This window comes from Asterias amurensis, chromosome 5, assembly GCF_032118995.1.
Source record: "Asterias amurensis chromosome 5, ASM3211899v1".
Taxonomy (NCBI): domain Eukaryota; kingdom Metazoa; phylum Echinodermata; class Asteroidea; order Forcipulatida; family Asteriidae; genus Asterias; species Asterias amurensis.
Genome location: NC_092652.1, coordinates 10,086,829 through 10,109,428, shown reverse-complemented (window position 1 = coordinate 10,109,428; position 22,600 = coordinate 10,086,829). Strand labels below are relative to the sequence as shown.

Genomic DNA, 22,600 nt, shown 5'->3' with positions numbered 1-22,600 from the left:
CAAGGCACTTAACCATAATTGCTTTGTAAAAAGTTTGGAAGGTAGTGCGTTCAGCTGCATTCGCTTAGCTACTGTTTGGCACATAGTTCTTCAATTTCAAGAATATTTGAAACCAATGCAGCTCCAGGCATACTTCTTCAGACCATCGTTAAAAAAAACTTTTTTTTTCTTCATTTGGTCTTTGCAGCTCATCGGAAACACTGAAGTAGAAAATCCAAAAGGTGCTGAAGTGGTGAGAGAGGCTGTCCGCAAACTCAAGGTAATACCCTAGAATTATTCTGAATCAAGTTATTAACTCACCACTTACTGGGAATTCCCTTCAAAAAAATGTTTTTTAATTTTTTTATTCTGAATCAAGTTATTTTACTAGCCACATATAGGGAATTCACTTCAAAAATAAAAAAAAATATAAAAGTTCTGAATCAAGTTATTAACTAGCCACGTACAAGGAATTCAGAAAAGCTTTGGCCATTTTGGAATTGAGCAAGTTGGCAGTATGTTGCACCGCAGCACCTTTTAAAACACTCACAAGGTGCTAGTAAATGGGTCTCATAATTTAAACATATATGTGTGCACCTGTTGTTGAAAATAATGATTACTTGGTATAAGGATGGCAATGGTTGTAAGCATCCTGCGAAATTATTCAGCTGAAATGCCATGGGCCCAATTTCATTTGTGCTTAGCATGAAAATTTTGCTTTGATAAAATCAGGATTTATTGACCAAATTCCAAGTGATTTTCAGGATAATCAATCAACAGCTGAATACAGGTACCAAGCAATATGGAAATTTTGTAGGTAATCCTGTTTTTATCAAGAAAGAAATTTCATGTTTAGCAAATATTTGTGCTTTGCAGCTCTTGGTAATTTTAAAGACACTGGACACTATTGGTAATTGTCAAAGACCAGTCTCCTCACTTGGTGTATCTCAACATATGCATAAAATAACAAACCTGTGAAAATTTGAGCTCAATTGGTCGCGGAAGTTGCGAGATAATAATATAAGAAAAAACACCCTTGTCACACAAAGTTGTGTGCGTTTAGATGGTTGATTTCGAGACCTCAAACTCTAAATCAAATTTGTGGAAATTACTTCTTTCTCGAAAACTATGTCACTTCAGAGGGAGCCATTTCTCACAATGTTTTATAACATCAACCTCTCCCCATTACTCGTCAGCAAGTAAGGTTTTATGCTAATGATTATTTTGAGTAATTACCAATAGTGTCCACTGCCTTTAAGCATGATGTTGACAAAATCCAAACAATGACCATTACTTTTAATAACACATTCTTGTAAGGAGAGCTTGGTTTCATCCTTGACATTTTATTCTCAATATTTCCTGAGGTTTTTTGTTTCGTGGCATTTCATTTCAATGTTCCTGGAGCACATTATTGCTATCAAGAGGAAATAAATCTCTGGATGAATAATTTTGGAACCGCTCTATTGTGCTTTTTGAATTCTAGTTGTGGAAGTGTCGTGGGATCTTGTAGGATCTATAGGTGAAAAATTATGGATTTTGAAAATATTAAATTAAAAGTAGGTTCTTGCCCAAAAATGCTTTTGTGAATTAATTTTTTTCTATTTTGTTCATTACTTTCTAAACATTTACTTGTGATACTTGGAGGTTTATAATAGCACTAGCAAGGTTTGTCCTATTTCTAATAGCATTGATTCCTAAATCGAGTTTGCTTTTGCTGTGTAACCTTTGACCTGTGTCTGGTGCCAAGACTGGAGTTGTTTGTAAGATCATGTTTGAATAGGATTACCGTACTCAGACTGCAGTGTGCAAACACATGATGCAGAGCTACAATATGGTAGTCAAAATATTGGGTATGGCTACGAACTAACATTGCATGTTGTGCATGTAAGCAGGCCCAACTTCAAAAAGTTGTTTGAGCACAACATAAGTAAAGCAAAATAAAATTACATTAACCAGAATACGGTTACCAGCCAAAACACCATGTCACGTATGTACAATTTGTGACAGGTACCCTGCTTGTTATTGCTTAGCAGAAAATTTGTAACGCTGTGTTTTAGGCTTTAGCAGCTTTACAAAATTTGGCCCAGGCCATGATAGTACGACACTTAAGTAGAACAGCAGTCTGTGGGAACTTCATTTCAAAGATGAAAGCCTGATTCATACTTCCTGTGAATGCGAATGCGAAGCGATTTTGATGTGAATTTGACGGCACAACCCTCCTTTTGCACTGATATTCGCAAGTGAGTTTGAGCAGAGTTGAACTGCTGGGAATTATTCGTTGCGAATTTGTGACGTCAACATTTGTATCGCATTTGCATTCGCAGGAAGTATGAACCGGGCTTAATACTGTAAATTGAGTAAAGCACTAACCCTTGATTCCATCATGCACACATTTTGTTAAGTCTCATTGGACCATTTTTCATAGTGCTGCTAAATGATAAAAAAAATTTGTGCTGACTTAAGCAACAAAAAATGCTTAAGCGCACTTGTATTCACAAGTAAGCAAGAAAGTTAGGCGGCCAGCTTGCACGTTCACAATGGATGCATTGTTACATCATTCATTTTCATATAGTATAAGCACAGGTATACCGTAAGGTTGGAAACTTGAAATTGGCCGCTTAGCAGCTCTATGAAACTGGGCCCTGGACGCAGACCTGTTTGAGCCCCATGTGTGTAACTGAGGAAGGATAGTTTGTTATATCGGAAACAATTACTTAGTCAGGGTTCCAGACTTATGTCAAAGGTCAATCCACAAGGCTTCTTGTTTGCTGTAATAACAGATTTTCACATTTTTTTCTCAAGCCTTTTAATTTTTGTAAATCAATCTTTTTTTTTATGTCTACTTGCTTTAATTTGTTGGACTAATTTGTTTCCTTTTGTCGTGCATTGTGCTGGTAATAATCAGATCAAATAACCTGCGGTGTAAATTCTTGGTTAATTTAAGGCTTGAAGGCTGCCCAAACATATGTTTCTGTCAAATAAAAAACCCAATAGTAACATAGTATTTCACTCATAGTAAAAAAAGAGACTGAGTTTCCCCTCCCTTCCCTAAAACAAGAGTACAATAAATGAAACATTAAAAAAAAAAAAAAAAAAAAAGGAAAATTGTACAGTGATTTGATTTCACATCAACTTCTTTCCTTTCATGTTCATTTGACAACAGCTAGCCGACGTTTATGGTGATTACAAAACCAGACATCCATTTTTGATTTATTGTTTGTGTGTGATATTAAACTCATGTTATATACAGCTTGATACGCAAGGATCTCTGCGCAAGATTCATGTAAGTAGGACAATGTGAATCCAAACCGAGAAAGCTGATACTATGCCCAAGGATTATGTATCCGTATTAAAGACACTGAACACTTTTGGTAATTTCTAAAAATAACTGTTAGCTTTAAAACTTACTAAGTAAGGTTTTATGGCCCTACGGAACCAAACGCTAGAATGAAACTATGTTGTTTCACACCGTTGCTCAAGGATTATGTATCCGTATTAAAGACACTGGACACTTTTGGTAATTTCTAAAAATAACTGTTAGCTTTAAAACCTACTAAGTAAGGTTTTATGGCCCTACGGAGCCAAACGCTAGAATGAAACTATGTTGTTTCACACCGTTGCTCATGGATTATGTATCCGTATTAAAGACACTGGACACTTTTGGTAATTTCTAAAAATAACTGTTAGCTTTAAAACCTACTAGGTAAGGTTTTATTTCCGTTAATTTTCAGAGTTATTACCAAACGTATTCAGACCCTTCAAAGACCAGTCTTCTCACTTAATGTATCTCAACATTTGTGCACAAAATAACAAACCTGTGAAAATTTGAACTCAATTGGTTGTCGAAGTTGCGAGATAATAATGGTAGAAGAAAAATAATCTTTTTCTCACAATGTTTTATACTGTAAACAGCTCTCCATTGCTCGTTACCAAGAAAGTTTTTAATGCTAACAATTATTTTAAGTAATTAGCAATAGTGTTCAGTGCCTTTAAAGACTGCAATTTTGTGTTGGTCCAAATTGCCCCAAATTAACATTAACAAATTCATATATTCATGTACAAAAATCACTCTAATCTAATGTCTTACTTGTACTGTACTGTACTCTCTTTTCAACACATGTTCCGGGTAGAACTCGTTGGTCGCACCACCAACTGACAACAGCTTTTATCTTCAAGTACGCGCTAATCCTCCAATCAGATTGGCAGAATGGAGTGGTGATAACAACCTACCGTATTTTCCTGCGGATAAGACGCGTCTTATCTGACTTTTTAGACCCCAAAAACATCGATGCGTCTTATCTTTCGGTGCGCCTTGTCTGCTGACGATTGATTTTTTTTAATGATCACTGCGTGAAATAAAAAATACCTTCATGTCCAGTTCAAATCAACGATCTTTGTGTGAAGAATCCTTACTCAATAATGCGGTCGAACAAGACTATTCAGACACTGTGACCGTATTTTCGTTCGAACAATGCCGCAATCCCCCAGACGGTCCAATTATTCCAACAATGCTGCAACGTGTTTATTCCCCATGACCGTGCTTTCATTCCATTAATGCCGCAATGCATCTAGCTTTCGGCCCAACAGACGTCGGCAGTGTACAAACGTTTTTCTGTGTGGCCGGGTATTCGTTCCGAAAACGATTGATAGTCAATAACTTCATACAAACGTCATTCACCCAACCGCTATTGTGTGGTAAACTTTGAGGGTTTATTTTATTTTATTGCTTCAAAACTTCGGGTAGGAACGGTTGTTAAAATCATGGTTGCCCTTGCATGAAACTTGCCTGTAAAATCAACGATGTCCAAGTTCAGACTCGAAAATCTCTCAAAACGACACAGAAAATTAGCCCCAAAACGCAACCGTTCCAAGGTCTGTAAATTTAATCACGCAACACAAAAGCAGATGTCGCCTATAGTCGTTGTTACTGTGAGTGTGACAATAAATACAAGAAACATTGAACGCTAGAGGGCGTTTTGGAACGATGTAATAGCGTGAGGTTAAACGCCCTCTATTGGTAAAAATTACGCGAACCAGCAATAAACGCATTGAGACAAGACTCGACGTGTCTGGGCTAGACTGCGCCCCTGTCTTTATCCGGAAGGTCCCTGCCGCTAGATCCAGTGATTCCCTTTGGATACAATGAACGTGCAGTGATATAGATGCCCAATAGTCACTGCTCTCAAGTCCGCAATGGAATTTGATTGCATACGTTCAGGCTATGTCTGGGCATGCTTGGGATCCGCACAGTCACGTGGGAATTTTGGCGCATTTCCAGGCAGCGCAAATGCGACGGCTTAGCGCAACCCGTCGGCGAACATCGTTCAATACGGTGCCCACATGGTCTCCAACATCTGTTGTGGATTCTCGAGATTGAGCAGCGCAATCCACTGTGTACATGTGCATATTAATGTGCATGCAGCGACATCCCGGCCGGAGGATACATTACTACACCCACACGCTACGTCCGTCTGTCGCTGCAATGTATCTGTAATCAGCAAAGATCCTCGTAGTTTGTGGGGACGTCGGATGTGTCCAGGGAGGCATTGTGTTCATGTTGCAAATAAAATTAACTTCAGACAGTGCGTGGACCATGGTTTCTGCCCGCTGATTGGGCCGAACTTTATGTTATTTACAATATACAGCGTTGGCTGATTTGATAAAGGTCGGTATACGTAGGTTCTCAAAGGCAACAAATTACGTCTTTGTGTCAATGTACCGACACCGGGTGGCGCCAGGTGTTCTTTTGTTTGCGGTTAAACGTGCGCCTTGTGCGGTGGTGCGCCTTGTCTGCTGACGTTTGAATTTTTTTTTGTCATTTTAGCGTCTTGCGCCTTGTCCGCCGAGCGTCTTATCCGCAGGAAAATACGGTATATTGCACGGCTAATATCACTACCATGCGTCTTGTGTGTTCTATGTCACGGGCCAAGTTTGCTTGAAGATAAATACGTTATCACACGCGCGCTCGTGGAAATACGGAAAATATAGCACGTCTGCGTCCCATATCCAACTCGGCCTTCGGCCTCGTTAGATATGGGACGCAGAAGCGCTATATTTTTCCGTATTCCACTCGCGCTTGTGTGATAACTTATAGTAGCTTAATTCTTTTTTTACTGTCACAGTATTTCAGAGAGAAATATTTTTCTGGGGATTGGTACTCAGTAGGAGTAAGGTCTTAGGTTGGAAAAAATTTACTTGTATTCACAAATTGGTAATTATCAATTTCATGGAGCCGTTTAAGCAGAAAATTATGATTTAAAAACAACTCTCTGCTAACCAAACACATGCAGGAAAGCAGTTGGAATATGTAATATAAGTAGGATTTGAAACTTTGCATGGTGGAAATAAGATATAGAAGAGTTTGCGGTAACACCATGTAATAACAATCTCTAAATGAGTTGGGGTGGTTCTGAAAAGAACCGTTGGTTTAACTCGACGTTTCGATCAGTATGCTCTGATCGTCTTCTTGAGAATCTCCAGAAGACAATCTCTCCAGAAGACGATCAGAGCATACTGATCGAAACGTCGAGTTAATCCAACGGTTCTTTTCAGAACCACCACAACTCATTTAGAGATTGTTATTACATGGTGTTACCGCAAACTCTTCTATATAATATGTAATATGGTATTTTGGCTTGCAACTACTTGCAACCTTATTCTGGTAAGCATAATTTTATTGTGCTCCACTCCTTTTTGTGCTGAAGCAGCTCTCCTATGAGACTAGGCTGTGGCCTGTTAAAGGCACTGGACACTTTCAGTAATTACTCAGAATAATTGTTAGCATCAAAACCTTCTTGGTAACAAGCAATGGAGAGCTGTTGACAGTATAAAACATTGTGAGAAACGGCTCCCTCTAAAGTAACATGTTTTTTGGGGGGAGAAAGAAGTAATTTTGCACTAAAATATTTGAATTGAATTTGAGACCTCAGCTGAGGTCTCAAATTCAGTGCATCTAAAAGCACAAATCTTGTGCAACAAGGGTGTTTTTTCTTCCATTGTTCTCTCACAACTTCGACGACCAATTGAGGCCAAATTTTCACAGGTTTGTTATTTTATGCATATTGGGATACACTAAGTAAGAAGACTAGTCTTTGACAGTTACCAAAGGTGTCCAGGGCCTTTAAGCAGCTCTATAAAAACATAAAACTAGGCTGTAGCCCCTTAACTTATCATTTACTTTGTCATTAAACACACATGTACATATAGCAAACAAGTTTGTAGAAACCCCAAGCATACAAACACACAATAAAAAGAAGTCCGCCTGTTTGCGCTTCATTCTCCGTTTAAGTCAACCTTAGCCAAACATCACTCTCAATTTTCACTTTAATCTCTAGAACTACATGAAAGGGTTTCATGTATTTTTTTACATAAAATAATTTCTTCCAAGCTCTAGTGTTGTCAGCAGTAGAGTGTGGGTTCGATTCCCAAGCCATGACACTTGTGCCCTTAAGCAAGGCACTTACATGTAACCTTAAAGTTGGGAAGGTAGTGCATTCTGCTCTACCAACCAAACTCCTATAGTGGAGGATACCCATGCCTACGTTGGTTTATCGCAAATAGCAAAATATCAAGAGAGGGCGCTGTTGAACCCACACAATGATATAGGCCATGCGTGTGCACATCATGGATGACAACATTCACCGCGGTTGTCAATTGCCCCCTCTGCCTACCCATAACACGATAAACCTTATGAAGGAGGCTAACCCTGATTCAGGCCCAATAGTAGGTGACAGTTGATTTGGGTCGATATTCAATTCAGTTAAATGTAGCCCTCACCTTAAAGTGGCCGTCTGGCCATGTGAGTTGAGTGATTGCTCAAAAAAAAAAAAAAAAAAAAAAAAAAAATGCAATTGGAGTCCTTGTTCTAGAGCTTAAATGGCAACAAAATTAGAGCTGGGTGTAAGGTGTGCTTTCAGAAATAAAACTGAATTTCTCCATAAGCAAAGATACACAGAAATAGAATATATGATGGTTTTGACCCTAAGGCATTGGGTATAATTGGGCTCTTTGGTGATAAGGGCGATCGGGTTGGTATAGTCTGATAGTGGTATCTTTACTCTCCTTCAACTTCAAGGACCTATATTTGAATAACACTGGGGCACTATGTGAATTTGGTTTTCATGGCTCTACTTATGGAAGCAGGTGAATTTTGGCTTCTGCGCGGTCGTACTCGAGGTTACTAGGCATTCTACGCTCACAAGGCTAGCGCAGAAATTTGGCGCTTGCACCTAAGTGGGGGGGAATTGGTGATCGTAAGCGTTGAATTCGTCGATAAGCAGAGCCATGAAATTGGGCCCTGATGCGTGGGCTTTCCCTGGAAAAAATTTGTTTTTTTTTTAAATCTGAAACTTCCTTCCTTGTTTTCTCGCCATTGGGTTTTTGGCTAGTACAGTGATTAAGTTTGTATTACTGAGTCCTTGGCTTGACAACTAGAATACTTGAAGTGTCGTGGCCGAGCGGTTAAGAGCACCGAATTCAATTTCTGGTGTTTCTGATCAGCAGAGTGTGGGTTCGAATCCCAAGCTGTGACACTTGTGTCCTTAAGCAAGACACTTTACCATTGCCTCGACCTTTGGATGGGACGTAAAGCCGTTGGTCCCATGTATTGAGTAACGCATGTAAAAGAACCCAGTGTACTTATCGGAAAGAGAAGGGGTTCGCCCCGGTGTACCTGGTTGTGGCTGCTTAATGCGCCTTAGCACCTTGTAAACCCTTATAAGTGCTACACAATTGGGTCTCAGAATTCATCACTGCAATAACCTATCTTTCTGAAAGTTTGTATATACTCAGCGCCTTGAATACCTTGTTTGGTAGATACGTGCGCTATATAAGACTTTGTTTATATATATTATTAAATGAAATAAAAAAAAACTCAAAGATGTTGGTGTTTTAATTCACCATATTTTGGACCACATGGGGTGCTTTTAATGTTTTCAGCACTTAACTTTTCATCTTAAAAACACAATTACAGTTTTATCTCATCTTTGACTGGCTGTTTGTTGTTTTCTTGTGGTTAATAATTAACAATAATAATAACAACAATGAAATATCACTTTGTTTTACTTGTTTTGCATTACCGATACATATAAATTTTGTTCACACCACGCCCTTCATGGTTTAGAAATACTGGAAACTAGCTGGTATTTTTTATTTTGTGTGTTTGTTTGTTTGTTTGTTTGTTTTTCTTGACAATACGTTTACCCACTGCTGTGTGTGCCTGTGATGTAGTTATATTCTATGTCATACCACTTATTTAAATATTTAATGCACGTATTTGTTTAAAATGCACTTTCTAAACCCTACTCTAACGATCGATCCCAAACAGGCTTGTCAGCTTTTGTTATGGTGGATTATGCCAGCAACTGTTTTGTTAGAAAGAAAACAACTCTGTAATAATTATTTTAGTATTTTTCATTAGGAACTTTTTGTAAAAAGAAAAAAATGCAAACAAAGTTTGTGTATCAAACAAGTTTCATCAACCAGATATTTAGGTCCCTTGTACATTGTTTGTTAAGGGGATGATTTAAAGCCATTGGACACTTTCGGAACAGAAAAATAAATAAAAGTTTACAGATTTACAAATAACTTACAGGGTTTACAGAAGGTAATGGTGAAAGACTTCTCTTGAAATATTATTCGATGAAATGCTTGACTTTTTGAGAAAACATTAAAACATGTATCAATTCTCGATATTGAGAATTATGGATTTATTTTAAACACACGTCATGACAGGGTGAAACTTGCGGAAACAAGGGTGGGTTTTCCCGTTATTTTCTCTCGACTCCGATGACCGAGTGAGCCTAAATTTTCACAGGTTTGTTATTTTATATGATACACGAAGTGTGGGCCTTGGACAATACTGTTTACCGAAAGTGTCCAACGGCTTTAATAACTTGAAAAACAAGTTATTAACAAAGTCCACACACAAGTGGCACACAACTCTAAAATGTTTATTGGTGTACAAAGACTAACTGTTCATCCATTGTTTTTTGTATAAAAATTGTATCAAACAAATATGTATGTCCCTGATACAGTGTTTGACAAGGGGATGGTTTAATAATTTAACAGTAAGTGAATAACAAGTCCGTACATAAGTGGCACAAAGTTCTGTTTATTGGTGTACAAAGATTACTGTTCATGCATGCAGTGTAGTTTACATTAGCCCTTAAACGTGTCTATTTGTACTGGTTATAACACTTTGAGAACAAGTCGAAACTCAAAGTCTAAAATCAACATCACTTACAGATACAGAAGTCTAAAGTTTACACAAAAAGTTTGAACATGTCATTGAAATTTCACACAAGTTCACAGATTTTCAATCAGAGTAATGTTTGTACAAACCAAAACCTGAATTTGTAAAAATAATGTTGTGGCTTCACAGATAATGCCTTTATTTTCACCAAGTTGAGAGGGGGGGGGGGGGGTTCAAAGATGACACCTTAAATTTAAGAGACTTGTGAAAATGTTTTTTTTTATTATGAAACATTTTTTATAAAATAGATGGATTGTTAGGCGTCACCAGATTGTGCCTGCGTGAAGAGCTACTGGCTGAGAGTCACGCGCAGCGCGTACACATCAAAGATGGCGGTCGATGACGTGTATTGTAACCATCTCTCAAATTGGAACAACCAGACCTGAAATTAAGTGGAGGCCACATAGGGCATGGTCTATGTTGTACTGGACTTCTCATTGTGCCCCTTCACATGTTTTCTATAGACTTTCAAATGAAAATGCCCTTTGCAAAATGAAAATGGCCATGCTCTCTTTAACATCTAGGCCTGCACAAATAATGTTATAGTAGCAAAATGTTCAAAACTACATGCCTGTGATATTTTTTTCCACTGGACTTGAGTATACAGTGCTAACATACATCGGTGTATGTATGGGTAAAACCAAAATTGATGTACCCAAACTCTGTTACCTACAGCAAAGACAGTTCGAAAACATCTGACAGTTTTTTCTTTGTATTTATGCACGGACAGTGTACATGTACATCCTCATAACATGACTATATTATCAAACAGAGTGTATGTTGTGAATTTCTTTTTTGGAAAACAAATCTCTCTCTTTGTTGTTTATTGAAAAACATATTCTTGTAGTCGTATCTCTGCGTTGATGAACCATACATGTACTTTATGGACAGACACTCATGTTGTCAGAGATATTGGTTTACCTTTTATGAAATGTTATTACTGAGGAATTGTTCTGAGAAGTTAAAGGCAGTGGACACTATTGGTAATTAGTCAACATAATTATTAGCATAAAACCTTACTTGGTGACGAGTAATGGGGAGAGGTTGATGGTATAAAACAGTGTGAGAAACGGCTCCCTCTGAAGTGGAGTAGTTTTCAAGAAAGAAGTAATTTTCCACGAATTTGATTTCGAGACCTCAGATTTAGAGTTTGAGGTCACAAGATCAAGCATCTGAATGCACACAACTTCGTGTGACTTGGGTGTTTTTTCTTTCATTATTATCTTGCAACTTCGACAACCAGTTGAGCTCAAATATTCACAGGTTTGTTATTTTATGCATATGTTGAGATTCACCAAGTGAGGAGACTGGTTTTTGACAATTACCAATAGTGTCCAGTGTCTTTAAAGGCAACCTACACATCCCTATTATTTGTAATTGTAGAGTTTGAGATTCCCTGGGTGTCTAATTTTTTAACCTTTTTTTTTCTTGGTATGTATTAGTTACTTACAGTTCCTTGGTCTTACATTTGTGTCTGTTTTAAAGGGTAGGCCCAAAGCGTGTACCTAAATGTTGATATCGATCACACAACATTCCCTTGGGTACATATTTCTTTTGAAGGCACTGGACAAGTTTGGTAATTACTCAAAATATATATGACCATAACAACTTACTTGGTAACAAGCAATGGAGAGCTGTTGATAGTGTCAAACATTTTGAGAAAAGACTCTCTGAAGTACCGTAGTTTCTCACATAAAATATTTGAATCTGAAAAAGACTTCAGGCCTGAAGCCTTCCTTAAAGCCATTGGACCCTTTTGGTAAACAGTATTGTCCAAGGCCCACACTTCGTGTATCACAACTTCTATATCAAATAACAAACCTGTGAAAATTTAGGCTCAATCGGTCATCGGAGTCGGGAGAAAATAACGGGAAAACCCACCCTTGTATCCGCGCGTTTCGCCGTGTCATGACATGTGTTTAAAATAAATCCGTAATTCTCGCTAACGAGAATTGATATTGTTTTACTGTTTTCTCAAAAAGTAAAGCATTTCATGGACTAATTTTCAAGAGAAGTCTTTCACCATTACCTTCTGTAAACCCTGTAAGTTATTTGTAAATCTGTGAACTTTTTTTTTTCCTGTACCGAAAGGGTCCAATGGCTTTAAGCAACTGAAAGCACACCAATTTGTGCAACAAGGGTGTTTCTCTGTCATTATTTTCTTGCAGCTTTGATGACCTATTGAGCCTAAATGTTCACAGGTTTATTATTTTACACATATGTTGAGATACAACAAGTAAGAATCCTACCGTCGATTTCACAAAGAGTCAAAACTTGTCTTATCTCGAGTTAGGACGAGTAACTCTTCCTGAGTAGTTCGTCCTAACTGAGGTTTAATCTTTAGGTTTACATGCTACAGTGCAGGGTTGGGACTCGTCCTAAGTCCTAAGATTAATCCTAAGTTAGAAAGAGTTTGTGAAACTGACGGCAGGTCTTTGACAATTACCAAATCGTTTCCAGTGCTTTTAAAACAAAAGTTCAAAATGTGGAATCTTGTTTGTGAATAATTTAATTATCGGGTTGACATATTTCTTTTGTTCTTTTGGTTTTAGTTTAACAGACAACTGAAGAGAGCTGATGGAGAAAAACCTGCCAAGGTGGAGCTGACCATCTCAACAATGGGAGTGGCAATCCAAGATAGACAAACCAAGGTAATAAATATTTCCCCCCTTTCGCAGATATAGCGGGAAGTAATTGTCTCGGCGACACGATATTTGCATTGTGTTGCCATGGGTGTCAAGGTGTATTAGGTTATTTTGGGAATGTAACAAGCAAGTTTAAGAAGCTTGGTGATGGTTTGTGAGATCAGGGGTCCATTTCACAAAGAGTTAGGACTAGTCCTAACTTAGGACTAGTCCTAGGAGATATACAAATTGCATTGATAGTCCTAAGTTAGGACGAGTAACTGGTCCTAACTCGAGATAAGTGTTTCTCTTCATGCCCAAATATTTTGACTTGTCAGACTTGAGTTCCTGCTTTGGTTTTAAACTGTTTTGTCTGTCTTGATGTCTTCTTTTTTTCTAATTTTGTTCATTTGTATATTCTGTGTTTTAGACTCGACGTCACACATTCCCCTCTGCATCGGATTTCTTTGATTTGAGTTCTTGCTTTAAACTTTGTTGTTTTTTCTGATTTGTTCATTTGTATATTCTGTGTTTTAGACTTGACTTCACACATTCCCCCTGCATCAAATATCTTTGACTTGAGTTCTTGCTTTGGTTTTAAACTTTGTTGTTTTTCTAAATTGTTCATTTGTATATTCTGTGTTTTAGACTCGACTTCACACCTACCCCCTGCATCGGATTTCTTTGATTTGAGTTCTGGCTTTGGTTTTTAACTTTGTTGTTTTTCTAATTTGTTCATTTGTATATTCTGTGTTTTAGACTCGACTTCACACCTTCCCCCTGCATCGGATTTCTTACTGCGCTGACGATAAGCAAGACAAGAGAATCTGTGCCTTCGTTTGTAAGGAGGAGGTTTCAAACAAGAACGTCTGCTTTGTCATTGACAGTGAGAAATGTGTAAGTATCATAGACCAAGTGCCCTTTGTTTATGTACTTCTATACCGCCCTCTATTGATATCTTCCCAGGGGTATGTTTAATGTTAGCCTGAAAATCAAGGCCCACTTTCATGGCTCTGCTTACTGCCGGATTCCGCGCCTATGACCACCAGTCTCCGCTGATGTGTGCAAGTGCCACGTTTCTGCCCTAGCTGTGTAAGCTAGGAATGCTTAGTAACGTGGAGTACATATGCACACATGAACAAATTCTCTGTTAACCCATGAAATACACTTGATGTAAGTGCAGAACTCCCTTCTTACAGAAGCGTCGATGAAATTGGGCCCTAATGTGACATGTCGAGGCTCATGAATAATGCCAGATAACAACCTGACTGGATGCTGCCCCATTCATTTCACAAAGAGGTTTGCAGTGAATTCACCCATACATATAAACTAGCGCATATAAAACAACATTACAGGCAACATTATGCACATGCTGTATATGTTTATGATTGAAAGTACAAGCTGATAAACTACATCACCTTAGACCAAATATAACATGGATAAGGAAAGCTTACGTCACAGTATGTTTATCAAATGAAATCATTTAATACAATAAAACCGTTGGCCCTGTAAGACCAGTGCCTTTCTTTTTCTGCAAGGGTAAAGACAGGTGACCAGTCTAGGGGTATGTGTGCAACCCTTGTTTTGTATAAATTTACATCAGGATTGACGTTAAAGCCCAAATATGACTAGTAGTCCTGGTCGACTTCCTACCTTCCGCCCACATAGTAGTTAATAAGCAGGGCAGTTCTTTTTAGATCTGAGAAGTCTTCCAAACTCCTCAAAATCTACTTTGTAGTAGTAGAGTCTTTTGAATTCCGTAAAAGCTACTCTAGGGTAGTTTAATATGTAATAATTTTATTAAACAGTAAAAATTTATATATCGCTAAACCAATCTAAAGCAATGCTCCATGGCGCTCAATTCTGAGAAACATTTAAAAACAAAATCACAATATAGATAAACAGAAAAAACTACAAGGTATAAACTTAAGTTTAAAATCAGAAAACAATTTCAAGCGAACAATGACAAGCAATTATAGAAATATACAATATACAAAGAAAAAAACTTAAATCTAACCAGCAGGTAGATAAATACATGTTGTTACCGTCAACCAAATATAGTCGCAAGCTAGTCGAAACAATGAGACCAATTCAGAACTGACTCCGTGGCAGTACAGTTAATTACGATCCTATAAGCTAAAGTAGTAGTCCAGTCTAATTTCTATACCATCCGCCCTGGTAATAGTTAAAAGCAGGACAGTTCTTTTCAGAAACAAATTCTCTGTTAACCCATGAAATACACTTGATGTAAGTGCAGAGCCCTAATGTGGCATGTCGAGGCTCATGAATAATGCCAGATAACAACCTGACTGGATGCTGCCCCATTCATTTCACAAAGAGGTTTGCAGTGAATTCACCCATATATATAAACTGGTGAATATAAAACAACATTACAGGCAACATTGTGCACTATGCTGTATATGTTTATGATTGAAAGTAAGCTGATAAACTACATCACCTTAGACCAAATATAACACGGATAAGGAAAGCTTACGTCACAGTATGTTTATCAAATGAAATCATTTAATACAATAAAACCGTTGGCCCTGTAAGACCAGTGCCTTTCTTTTTCTGCAAGGGTAAAGACAGGTGACCAGTCTAGGGGTATGTGTGCAACCCTTGTTTTGTATAAATTTACTTCAGGATTGACGTTAAAGCCCAAATATGACTAGTAGTCCTGGTCGACTTCCTACCATCCGCCCACATAGTAGTTAATAAGCAGGGCAGTTCTTTTTAGATCTGAGAAGTCTTCCAAACTCCTCAAAATCTACTTTGTAGTAGTAGAGTCTTTTGAATTCCGTAAAAGCTACTCTAGGGTAGTTTAATATGTAATAATTTTATTAAACAGTAAAAATTTATATATCGCTAAACCAATCTAAAGCAATGCTCCATGGCGCTCAATTCTGAGAAACATTTAAAAACAAAATCACAATATAGATAAACAGAAAAAACTACAAGGTATAAACTTAAGTTTAAAATCAGAAAACAATTTCAAGCGAACAATGACAAGCAATTATAGAAATATACAATATACAAAGAAAAAAACTTAAATCTAACCAGCAGGTAGATAAATACATGTTGTTACCGTCAACCAAATATAGTCGCAAGCTAGTCGAAACAATGAGACCAATTCAGAACTGACTCCGTGGCAGTACAGTTAATTACGATCCTATAAGCTAAAGTAGTAGTCCAGTCTAATTTCTATACCATCCGCCCTGGTAATAGTTAAAAGCAGGACAGTTCTTTTCAGAAACAAATTCTCTGTTAACCCATGAAATACACTTGATGTAAGTGCAGAGCCCTAATGTGGCATGTCGAGGCTCATGAATAATGCCAGATAACAACCTGACTGGATGCTGCCCCATTCATTTCACAAAGAGGTTTGCAGTGAATTCACCCATATATATAAACTGGTGAATATAAAACAACATTACAGGCAACATTGTGCACTATGCTGTATATGTTTATGATTGAAAGTAAGCTGATAAACTACATCACCTTAGACCAAATATAACACGGATAAGGAAAGCTTACGTCACAGTATGTTTATCAAATGAAATCATTTAATACAATAAAACCGTTGGCCCTGTAAGACCAGTGCCTTTCTTTTTCTGCAAGGGTAAAGACAGGTGACCAGTCTAGGGGTATGTGTGCAACCCTTGTTTTGTATAAATTTACTTCAGGATTGACGTTAAAGCCCAAATATGACTAGTAGTCCTGGTCGACTTCCTACCATCCGCCCACATAGTAGTTAATAAGCAGGGCAGTTCTTTTTAGATCTGAGAAGTCTTCCAAACTCCTCAAAATCTACTTTGTAGTAGTAGAGTCTTTTGAATTCCGTAAAAGCTACTCTAGGGTAGTTTAATATGTAATAATTTTATTAAACAGTAAAAATTTATATATCGCTAAACTAATCTAAAGCAATGCTCCATGGCGCTCAATTCTGAGAAACATTTAAAAACAAAATCACAATATAGATAAACAGAAAAAACTACAAGGTATAAACTTAAGTTTAAAATCAGAAAACAATTTCAAGCGAACAATGACAAGCAATTATAGAAATATACAATATACAAAGAAAAAAACTTAAATCTAACCAGCAGGTAGATAAATACATGTTGTTACCGTCAACCAAATATAGTCGCAAGCTAGTCGAAACAATGAGACCAATTCAGAACTGACTCCGTGGCAGTACAGTTAATTACGATCCTATAAGCTAAAGTAGTAGTCCAGTCTAATTTCTATACCATCCGCCCTGGTAATAGTTAAAAGCAGGACAGTTCTTTTCAGAAACAAATTCTCTGTTAACCCATGAAATACACTTGATGTAAGTGCAGAGCCCTAATGTGGCATGTCGAGGCTCATGAATAATGCCAGATAACAACCTGACTGGATGCTGCCCCATTCATTTCACAAAGAGGTTTGCAGTGAATTCACCCATATATATAAACTGGTGAATATAAAACAACATTACAGGCAACATTATGCACATGCTGTATATGTTTATAATTGAAAGTAAGCTGATAAACTACATCACCTTAGACCAAATATAACACGGATAAGGAAAGCTTACGTCACAGTATGTTTATCAAATGAAATCATTTAATACAATAAAACCGTTGGCCCTGTAAGACCAGTGCCTTTCTTTTTCTGCAAGGGTAAAGACAGGTGACCAGTCTAGGGGTATGTGTGCAACCCTTGTTTTGTATAAATTTACATCAGGATTGACGTTAAAGCCCAAATATGACTAGTAGTCCTGGTCGACTTCCTACCTTCCGCCCACATAGTAGTTAATAAGCAGGGCAGTTCTTTTTAGATCTGAGAAGTCTTCCAAACTCCTCAAAATCTACTTTGTAGTAGTAGAGTCTTTTGAATTCCGTAAAAGCTACTCTAGGGTAGTTTAATATGTAATAATTTTATTAAACAGTAAAAATTTATATATCGCTAAACCAATCTAAAGCAATGCTCCATGGCGCTCAATTCTGAGAAACATTTAAAAACAAAATCACAATATAGATAAACAGAAAAAACTACAAGGTATAAACTTAAGTTTAAAATCAGAAAACAATTTCAAGCGAACAATGACAAGCAATTATAGAAATATACAATATACAAAGAAAAAAACTTAAATCTAACCAGCAGGTAGATAAATACATGTTGTTACCGTCAACCAAATATAGTCGCAAGCTAGTCGAAACAATGAGACCAATTCAGAACTGACTCCGTGGCAGTACAGTTAATTACGATCCTATAAGCTAAAGTAGTAGTCCAGTCTAATTTCTATACCATCCGCCCTGGTAATAGTTAAAAGCAGGACAGTTCTTTTCAGAACTGAGAAGTCTCCCGAACACCCGATTATCTACTCCACGGCAGTAGAATAAAGCAAGACAGTTCTCTAAGAACAACTCTACCTGGCAAGTAGATACACACATGGTGTTACCGCAAAGCAAATATACATTGATACCTCACCATGCAATGCCCCAAATCCTATATACAGATAATATAGATTGATACCTCACTATGTAATGACTCAAATCCAACATATAAATACTGTTTATTAATATTATTAAAAACTTTCAGTAATTGGTCTTCTTCTCTTACTCTTTCCTTTCGTTTCAGGCTGAGGAGATAACTCTAACTGTAGGCCAGGCCTTTGACTTGGCTTATCAGCAGTTCATGCAAACTTCTGGCAAGGAGATGGGAACGCAGAAACAATTGCTCTCACTTCAGAAAAAGGTAGTTTATAGACACCTGGGTTCTGTTACACCCGTTTAAGACAGGCGCGCCAAAGTCGCGCCAAATTAAAGACCTGAATTAAGTACACGCACAGTTTGACAATTAAAGCAGATAGGAGCGAGTGGACCAATTGAAGTCGAAAAGGTCCTTCTGGACCCACAATTTCTTTTGGTCAACCTAGAGTCGCTCCCAATCTATTTGGTTGGGCGCGAGAGCTGTGTGCAATGCAGAAATGTGTCCACAGGTTCATTGTTCAAATTCAGCAAAATTCATTTTACGTGTGCGCTTACGTACGCGACTGCCCATTCACGTACGTCTGCACTGAGAAACTGTAAGATCAACCTGATTGACGTACTCAAAAAGTATACGCGCCTTTTAAACATGACGCACATGAAGCTCGCAGTTTGTACGCTCATCAGCAGATTGTGCGTTCACATTTGCTGCACTTTTTGGTTCGATGACACACAGAAAAGAACAATCGCACTATCATGCTTTTGTATTGGTTTGTACATAAACATGGATGTGCCCACAGGGCTTCAAAACCTTAGTGCGTGTATAACCGGGTGTTAGCGCTCTAGTCAATACATATGGCTCTATGTTTTGATGGGATACACCAAGTGAGAACAAGTTTTCTCACTTGGTAGTACCAACTGTGTACATTGTCTTTAAATACATCATCTCTGTGTTTCAGGTGCAAGAGTTGGAGACGGAAAACGTCAAGTTGAGAATGCGCGTTGTTGAACTTGAAGCTTTGCGAGGACATCAGCCACCACCCTACAGCGAGTCAAACTCCAGTCCTGTCCAACCTCCTTTACTTAAGGTAAAATCCTGACCATGACTAGTATGCGCATATTGACTGGCAATGAGGTAACTAGTGTACGTCTATTCACCCGAGGGACTTTGAGTGACCAGAAGAGTGACCTATTTCCCGACGGCCTCGGGAAAAAGGTTGCTCCCCTAGTTACCGAATTATGCCAGTCAATATGTGTTTTATAACACAGCTTGGTCTTAAATGTCAAATAAGAACAGAAATCTGTAAAAGATATGAAGTTTTGTAGTTGCTGTTCACGGTTCAAGTCAAGAGAGGGCGCTGTAACCGGGCACTAATTTCAAAGACTAGTGCCCGTCCAGGTTCTAGTAGTTACCGCAAAACATGCACGCGCGATCACTAGACAATATTAAATCATCCAACGTGACCGTGTTTCAGCCAACCAGAATACAGAACAAGCAAACTAGACGAACTGCTGAGACCTAAGAACTCATTCTGCAGTAATGAAGTTTATAACGAGAAGTCCACTAAAGCTAAAGTAGTACATTTAGACCTGGCCGATTTTCTACCTTCCGCCCGGGGAGTAGTTAAAGGCAGTGGACACTATTGGTAATTACTCAAAATAATTATTAGCATAAAACCTTTCCTGGTGACGAGTAATGGGGAGAGGTTGATGGTATAAAACATTGTGAGAAACGGCTCCCTCTGAAGTGCCATAGTTTTTGAGAAATAAGTAATTTTCCAAGAATTTGATTTCGAGACCTCATATTTAGAACTTGAGGTCTCAAAATCAACCATCTAAACGCACACAACTTAGTGTCCACTGCCTTTAATAAGCACGACAGCTCTTTTCTGAAAATCTACTTTGCAGTAGTAAAATATAAAACAAGACAAGTTCTCAAAAAAAACTAAATCCACGTGGCAAGTAGACACATGGTGTTACCGAAATGGTGCCAAGTAATAATAATAATAATAACCCGTTTTTATATAGCGCTTTTCACACCCGGAGGGCGTCCCAAAGCGCTTCACATTATTACCCCTGGTCACTGGGCCTTAATTCACTCCTTAAACCATCTCAGCTCCCTGGTGGGGAGTATGCAGCCTGTGCAACATTAATATGCGCTACTCGGCTAAATCAACCACAAGAACCATCTCTGCCCTCACAGGTACCCATTTACCCCTGGGTGGAGAGAAGCAATTATAGTTAAGTGTCTTGCTCAGAGACACAAGTGTCACGACCGGGATTCGAACCCACACTCTGCTGAACAGAAGCATCAGAGCTTGAATTCGGTGCTCTTATCCGCTCGGCCACGACACCCCCGAGTAGTACACATGTGACAAGTACACATGTGGTGTTACCGAAAACCCTAATAGTGAAATCCTTTGGAAATCACTTGTGCTGTCTCTTCACATTTTTTCCTCGTAAAGACTAGCAGAGTATACTGATCGAAAATTTGAAGAAGTGTACAGATACCAAAACTACATTTAAATGGTAAGCAAACGTGTTATAAACAAAAGTAAATGACATACCCGTCAAAAACAAATTCGCTCAAGCAGCACAGTTCTTTTTGGAACTGGGAAGCAACTTCAAAGAATGTGTTCTGCGGCAAAAGAGCAGTCTCCCGAATTCCTAAAAATGTGCTCAGTGGCAGTAGAATACACAGAAAGACAAGTTCCTCAAAAGAACATAGTTAAATCCCAGCAAGTAGATATATATGCATGATGTTACCACAAATCAAATATTCATTGATACAATAATAATAATAATAAAGACTTGTACTGCGCACATATCCGAAAAGGCGCAGAACTGATACCTCAACTTGCAATGCCTCAAATCCCATAGAAAATGTGAACACTTTTTAAAAATCTTCTGTACTTGTTTCACAGGACCTGGTGGGTTCCTCAAGTCCACAGCTAACCCCACAGGGCAGCTTTGAGAGTATGCTTTTCCAGCAACAAAACACACCCCCTACGTCGGGGGCTATTCCTGTAAATGCATCCCCTCCCACTGCCGCTGCAGCAACAACAGGACCCCCGGCCCAGTCTCCATCACATATCTCATCCGAGGCTGAATTCCTGTATGGATCGGGGATGGCTGGGACGACCAATGGCGTTGCATCACCCACATATAGTAGCAGCCCAGGTATTGCCGTTGAATTTGTGTTGTTTGTATTGCTTGCACAAAGCGCTTTGTTTTAATACTAATTTGCATGTTGTTGTCTCTTTAAAGTGGTGGTATTTCTGTTTGTAAATGGATTTTGTTCTGAATGACTTATTTTTGGAGAGGTGAGTCATTTTAGACCTGGGCCCAAATTCATAGAGCTGCTTCAGCAAAAACAGTTGCTTAGCACAACAAAACTAGCTTACAGAATTAGATTACCAGCCAAACTGCCCTGTCACATGTGCAAATTGTGACTGGTATCCTGCTCATTTCTACTAAAGCAAAAAAAAATGCTAAGCAATTGTTTCTGCTTTTAAAAGCAACTCTATGAAATTGGGCTGTGGGTCCAGTAGACCGCCATTGATGAGGTAAAACAATGTAAACGTGCTTAATGTGTATGCAACATGCACAACTCTCAGACTTTGATAGGTTTTCTGTTGACCTCAGTAAAGGCGCTGTTTGCGCTTGTGACATATGCAAGGTATTTTTTTCATAAAAGTTTTTTTTTTTTTTGTGCATAAAAGCAAAGGCGTACTTCATAAAATTATCGAGAACATTTTACAGCTATTTTATGCATTCACATCTAATTTGCATTGCCGCTTACAAGAATGAGCTAATATGCAGTAGGAACTTTAAGACTCAGTCACCTGGGCGTTTTTTGGCCAAACCGTCAAGAGCACCAGACTCGAGCTCTGGTGTTCTCAGCAGAGTGTGGGTTTGAATCCCGGTCATGACACTTGAGCAAGATACGTTACCATTAATTGCTTTGTCCTTTGCATGGGAAATAAAGCGGTACGTTTCATGAGCAGAAAACTCTGCTAGCAGGTTTTATCCCATTGGCCCCTGGCCCCATTTTTTCTGTCAGGTTACGTTAGCTGTTTTTCTTATTTTGGAAAACTTGACTTGTTTCTATTCCTTGCTTACTCGTTTGATGGAAAAAGGTTCTATTTCAAAATTAATTTTGCGTATTCATTCTTTGGTGTTACTGGAAAGAGTGTTCTAAGAAATCAAACAAGCTGTACGAAAGTGTGTTGAATATTCATAGAGGCATGCCTTAAAGAGTTAAACTAACAATTAAT

The 22,600-nt window shown here is 38.2% G+C and overlaps 1 protein-coding gene across 7 annotated transcripts in view; it reads left to right on the top strand.

Moving 5' to 3' along the window:
* The window catches only part of LOC139937197 (uncharacterized), a 43,927-nt gene that overhangs the window by 8,291 nt on the left and 13,036 nt on the right, over positions 1-22,600 (top strand). For 5 of the 7 annotated variants that reach the window (XM_071932266.1, XM_071932265.1, XM_071932263.1 and 2 more), the window contains exons 4-10: positions 188-259; positions 3,230-3,262; positions 12,784-12,882; positions 13,615-13,752; positions 18,475-18,591; positions 19,283-19,411; positions 21,248-21,503. In XM_071932266.1, the coding sequence (XP_071788367.1) occupies positions 188-259; positions 3,230-3,262; positions 12,784-12,882; positions 13,615-13,752; positions 18,475-18,591; positions 19,283-19,411; positions 21,248-21,503 (844 nt within the window). The remainder of the gene's footprint in view (positions 1-187; positions 260-3,229; positions 3,263-12,783; positions 12,883-13,614; positions 13,753-18,474; positions 18,592-19,282; positions 19,412-21,247; positions 21,504-22,600) is intronic. The other 2 variants (XM_071932267.1, XM_071932264.1) reach the window with 1 other exon arrangement.